At 38.0% G+C, this 6286-nt stretch overlaps 1 protein-coding gene across 1 annotated transcript; it reads right to left on the reverse strand.

Moving 5' to 3' along the window:
• Positions 1-2063: 2063 nt before the first annotated feature.
• On the reverse strand, positions 2064-2978 carry LOC115630719. The gene is made up of 2 exons (XM_030527371.1): positions 2820-2978; positions 2064-2747 (listed from the first exon to the last, which is right to left on the reverse strand). Exons 1-2 carry the CDS (start codon positions 2950-2952, stop codon positions 2197-2199), a joined length of 684 nt encoding a protein of 227 aa, XP_030383231.1. The 5' UTR covers positions 2953-2978; the 3' UTR covers positions 2064-2196.
• Between the last annotated feature and the right edge of the window lie 3308 nt (positions 2979-6286).

Raw genomic sequence — 6286 nt, forward strand, 5'->3', positions numbered from 1 at the left:
AATTATCAATATATCGAGAAAGAAAGGAAAATAATTAGGTTCATCAAGAATGGTAAGTAGACTTGTCTTATATAAGTATATGCAGGTCAAGTTTATTACAAACCTTTCACATTTATTACAAGCCAATAAATATTAATTAAATCCAAATTTGAAATATGAGGACATCAAGCAATTTGTGTTACATTTTATATGATTTATTTGTATACCCTTGAGACTAAATCAATCAGAATGAAGCTTAGATTTCGGAAACGATTGAGTCGATGATGAGCAGCCTTGAATGTAGACTCGTCTAAGCCCTAATTTCCTTTGTGTTAAGCAATAATTTTGAAATATAATATTTTTCCGAGTGTAGTCACAGTAAGAAGAGCTCAAGAGCACTTGATTTCATTTTCGAGCTTGCATTGGTTGCTGGACGCTGCCAAGCGCCATTCACGCCACCAACAACAAGCACAATAATAATAGCGTGTATGGGGGTTGTGATGGGCACGGGGGGGTTTTGGTTGGGGCCAAGTGAAGCACTGACCTGCAAGACATAAATTGGGCAGCCCAAAACCACCTGGCCTGCTCTCAACTCTTTCGCAATTTGTGCGCATTGCCAGCTGCAGATGCTTTCTTGCCAGTTTCGAGTCTCGCTCCAGAAACTTGCAGATTTATTGCTCACAAACTTTTATTGCCTGAAAGAATATGTACGCAGACGGCATAGATGCAATCTGGAACTTGTTTGAGAAAAACATTTTTTGGCCAGCTGCACAGACGGGTAATTGAAGTCGCTCAGCTGGCACACCCAGTCTCGGTTACGTTGGTTTATCTATTGAATGACTCGCATGACTTTTGGTCAAGTCAACCTGTGTGCGAAAACAGATGCCTAAGTGTTAACTCGTGTAGTTGATAATAGTTATAATTGAGGCAGCTACTTCCCCTTAGTCCTTATACTATGTCCAAATTGACAATATGTGGAAGATTTTACTTCTTGCTCTTACAAGCCATCACACACACGTTTTTATAAATTACAGTCTTTCCGGTTTATTGCAACACTACTTTAGCAAAAGTTTCTTACATAATAAATCGAATTTAGTTTAAGTCTAGAGCATTTATGTTCCTAAAGTGCTGAATTTTGTAGGCATACCTTTCTTCTTATTTATTAAAGCTTTGTAGGCATAGAAGACATTACTTTTTGGTCTTGTGGCTTTTGCAAAAAGGTTCTTCTTAATAAACAAAAATAAAATGCAAATCTGCACTGAAAAGTAATAATATACACTGAAAAGAGCTTCCTTGTATCTGCATCTAAGCATCATTGGAATGTTAGAGTCATGCAAGAGCAACTCTTAAATACACTTTACCAAACAAAAACTATTTCTTTTATGAACAGATTTTAAAATTGTATCTTTTTAACGTTTCAAATTACTGATGCAATTTATCTTATTTCTATCAATGTTACAAACTACAGACTCACCCTTTCAGTATACTTGTACATAAGAATGAACAGGATATAAGTGCCATGTAACGTTAAATTTTAAAAGCTAGTGCAGTACAATAATATTGACATGTAGATGGAGAGACGAATATGGTTATACCGACTCAACATTTCACTGATTAATGATATACATACATACCTATAAGTATGTATTTTGTATGACAATTCCTCCGTTTTATAACTCTTTAACTGCTAATAAAGCATAAATTTTAACTCAAAATCGGACCAGTTAATATATTAACACTCTCAGTGCTACACCGATTTAACCAGGAAACTTAGATTGCCACGCTTCCCCACATTATTTGCATATCTAGATCATAGTTAAATTTATGTTTGAAATCTTCTAGTGTACTAATTGTTTCAACTATAATAATCTTTTTCGACACTGCAAAATGCGCTATTAAAAGTGTTCCAATCCGCTAAGTAAGCACATACTTATAGTAAGTAATATTCTGAATATCAGAACTCCTAAAACAAGGAGACTACTTTTGTACCCTCATTTTAAGCATATTTCAAAGATTCCAGATTTATTAATTTCCTTGCTAGGTTTATATCGCGACCTTAACTTTAATTACAAATAACATCGAGCTTGCATTCCAATAACAATTTATTACCAGATAAATGCCATAATGGTATTATAGAATGTATTGATATAATTTGATAAAAGTAAAGTATTTTATATACTTGTACAATATTCAAATTTATAGATAGTATACATTAATTTAATTCACTTCAGTTCCGTTTACGGAAGCTCGTTCCTTTTCAAAACTTTGCAAACGTTTTAACAAGCGAACTACCTTATTGCGAAATATCTGTTTTTTCTCTTCAGAAAGTGACTTTACAATAGGTAACAAGCCTTTCAAAAAATCCATGTCACACACTTCGTCCAATGTGGGCACCCTAGATATTGCTGGGGACGGATTCTCGGTATCTAATGTCAAGTCCACGGTAATCCAAGGCCGAGTATTAACAGTTAACTGTTTCGGCCCAGAAGTTTTAGGAAATCTGCTCTTAAACATATCAACCGAAACATCAAAAGCGAGTGTATCATCGCTGCTGACATCTACAATGAAACCATCTAGGCTGTCTGACTGCGATGAGTTCTGTTGCGGCGGAAATGGTACCAATTGCTCCGGATCGTAGATCCGGCGCAGAAACTCCATGGATTGAAAGTGGGGCCACTGCGACTTGGCCACGACACGATTTTGTAATTTTCGAATTTCGCAACGATAGAGGTGGCGCAAGCTCCGGAATCCTTTCTCACATAATTCAACTGGAAAATATTTTACATACATACATATGTATATCTGTTCAGACAGCACAACTGAAATATATTTTTGCTTACCGTCCGAATTCATTGCTTCAGCTACTTCTTTCCACAGCAATGCGCACAGACCCTGGCGAGAACTTGTGGAAGTTTGGGTGTCCCAAAGCGCCTGTCGCTTAATAACTTCGTTTATCAATTGAGCAATGTCCATTATGGCCTAACCGTCAACTTAGGAAAATGTATTCTTACAGAAAACGAATAAGCTGAATATTGCAACAATTTTTTATCAATACTGCGTCTATTCTAATATGTATTGATACTTTCCTTCCGGTTTGTTCGAACAGAGAAAATTAGCTGCTTACGAGATTTTTGACATGAAATGATGCGCTTTTTTAAATCGTATAAAATGACAGTTATCCCAAATTTACGGAAAGAAACTGAGGCAGTACAGTTGGGATGGGCGAAACGCGTGGAAAGAAACAAAGCAAAAAATAATATACATAGTTCTAAATTAAATCGATGATTTCACTTCCAATTTCACGGCTAATTCTTTCACCAATTTAACAGATTTCTTAGTCTATTTAGTGCAGCCTATTTGGTGCAGTTTTAATAAAAACTTGTCTTGGACATGGATTAATTACTAATTACCCGATATGCTGTATTTTTTTTTATTAGATTCATACTCGAAACCTATTGAAAACTTCGGATATTACTATATTAATAATTTATTATCAATTAGTAATTTAGCTTATACGAAATTTAAATAATTTTTGGTCACATTGCTCGATTGATGCATTGTCAATATTGCTACGATTTCGATGACATTTTTAAGCGCTTTTTCGGTTAAGAAGTCAACATTTTTTAAAGTTATTGTAATCACGATAAGTGACTTATCACAAATGATATCGAATGCTAATACTATCAATAGAAACCTAATGCAAATATTGCTTAAAAGATAGTCCAGGAGGTATCGATGAAGCTGATCTAGTATTTTTGTGGGCTTTTCTCACGATTGGTTTTGTCTGTTAGTTCCTAAAAGTGTTTTAACAGTTTTCAATAGAAGTGGAATCCGCCCATTATCAAAGCTACAATGGACACAGACTAAGTAAGACGCAAACTTAATGCTAATTAATTCTTTTCGTAAAATTGTATTCGTAGACAAACGATAGAACCACTGCACACTCGTTTCAAAATCGTTCCATTTCAATGCTCCTGAGCTATTTAAATCGGTACAAGTTATCGTTCGCATTGGGAAGCTCCATCACTATCGGTTTTGCAAATTTCTGCGTCTTGCTAATTATTTATTTGTCTTGGAGACTACTGCCATTTACAAAGTAATAAGTAAACGAACTGGGCAGGGAGATATTGTAACATTGCAACCAAACTCGACATATACATATATCCAAGTTTAATATTGAAGTATGGACACCAATCCAGGCGCGGGCGCTGTGACCATCGTTCAGACTCCACCAAAGAATGATGCTGTAAATTCTGCCGTCAGTCCGCAATGGGTTGAAATTGGATTTAATGGGACGAAAATTAACAATTTCTTTTTCAATGCAATTGATTTCTCTTCACCGAAAGCTGCCACAAAAGATATGTGCAGTGTCATCTTTGGCAGAGAGGTGCTCGGCACACACACACTCTCCGGCAGATCCGGACCATTCAGTGTGCGCCATAATAGACCGACAAAGCCGAAACTTTCGCCGGAAAAGGTGGAGGACATCACTACTTTCATCATACAATTATTTAATGTGGGAAGAAGAGAAGTACGTGAGCTTATTTCCCAGATCTGCTGCAATTATGCGAAGTCGTTGGAAAGAGAGAAGCGGAGCAGTATGTGAGGGAGGCAGAAAATGTACATGACATGCGCCTGAACTTAATTTTTTTTTTTTTATGTAAGCTATGTATGTAAATCGGTACGTATTTTTGTATGTACATATGTAGATGTACTTATATTCAGATGTTAATGCAAATACAAAGAAATACCGAATTCAAAGTTTCTCAGAACTAAGTAAAGAGCATTAGGCGACTGATGGCTGGTGGCTGCTGGTGGGCTTTTGAAATACATAGCTTTTCTTTTATCTTGTTGTGTGTCAGTGACAGTCGCCAGGACAGCACATTAAGCTTCAACTCTCTGGAGCAGCATGCCACAAAATTGCCTTAAAAGTCATTTGGCAGAGTCGTTGATGGCAACAACAATTTGGCCACATTAATACATTTTCGTCAGCAGAAATCAATCAAATGGAAATAATAGACCTTTCCCAGTGGCAGCGGCAACCCGAGCAGAGGCCGGCACTGCCTTTGCCAGTGGCTCCTTTTCTTTGGTCCTATATCGCAGAGCGGAGCGGACCGACTGTGTGTCCTACAAGAATGGGCTAAATGATGCTAATCGGATTTGAAAATGAGAGAGTGCCACCCGCACAGTACAACAGCAGCAACAACAACTTAAGTGAAATTCTCTTTGAATCACAAAACAGAAAAGGCGGAGTCGACCAAAGTGGGACACAGAGAAACAGACAGACAGACAGATAAACAAACATCCTCGTATATAGAGTATACATACTATAAAAGTATGTGTGTGTGTCTGTGTGTGTACAGGATTCATGAGCCGTCGGTTCGTGGGCAAGTGTAAACAATCGGCAACCGCATGGAAATGGGCAGCGACGCCACTGCCAACCAGCAACAACAAAAACATAAACGATGGCGACGCCACTGCCTCCGTTTCTTGTCATTTCATTCAATGCGATGCCCCGTAAATTCGATGCGATGCGTTTCGATTTCATATTCATTTATGCGCCTCGAAGATAAGCACTAAATAAATAAATTCTTATGGCCTAAAGTGGGCGGTCCGCTGTGGTGAGAAAATGTAAATAAATGACTGGAAAAATATGGCAAGAATCCGCATAGTAAACGGACAGCCCCCCAGGGCACTTGCTTGTGGGCCAACTTGGGGGTATTGGCAGTGCTGGCCTGCTAGCCTGCTGTTGTCTGCCTCGCTCTGGGCCGTGGTGATTCGTATGAAAATGATTTAGTCGAAAGCGTCGGCAATCGAATCGTTAAACGGCAGCTACCAAACTGTAAATTGTTCGTTGGCCAAGTGAGCGCGCACAGCTTTTAAATTACAGCTGTCAATGTCAATCGAATGGAAAGGAAACAAGTCCATATGCTGGCAGGCGTGGGTGTGTACATAACTATATACATACATACATACAAATGTTAAATTGTGTGTGGGTGTGTGGGTGTGTGTGTGTGTGTGTATGCGTGTGTGAGGCATGGTTTTGTTTTTGCGCACACATGTTGCCTGAAATCAAAACATCATGAAATTGTTTTTCCAACATAATTTGCTTGAAAAATTTCCATTTTGCTGGATATTTCCGTGCGTTTACAGAAGGGATATGAACAACATCCGGCGTTTTGGGTCATAATTTCTAACAACATTTTACTACTCATTGCATTCGACCAACCAAAAAGCCAACCAAAAACTACCAGAACGAAACGGTAATAGGGGGTATGGGAATGGAAATGGTAATGGGGGAATCGGA

The sequence above is a fragment of the Scaptodrosophila lebanonensis genome, unplaced genomic scaffold (genome assembly GCF_003285725.1).
Source record: "Scaptodrosophila lebanonensis strain 11010-0011.00,11010-0021.00 unplaced genomic scaffold, SlebRS2 tig00001410-arrow-pilon, whole genome shotgun sequence".
NCBI classification, from domain to species: Eukaryota; Metazoa; Arthropoda; class Insecta; order Diptera; family Drosophilidae; genus Scaptodrosophila; species Scaptodrosophila lebanonensis.

Coding starts and splice junctions, on each gene's coding strand:
- LOC115630719 (XM_030527371.1), bottom strand. CDS start 2,952: ATGGACATTGCTCAATTGATAAACGAAGTTATTAAGCGACAGGCGCTT. Junction 2,748..2,819: donor TGAAGCAATGAATTCGGACG/GTAAGCAAAAAT, acceptor AATATTTTCCAG/TTGAATTATGTGAGAAAGGA.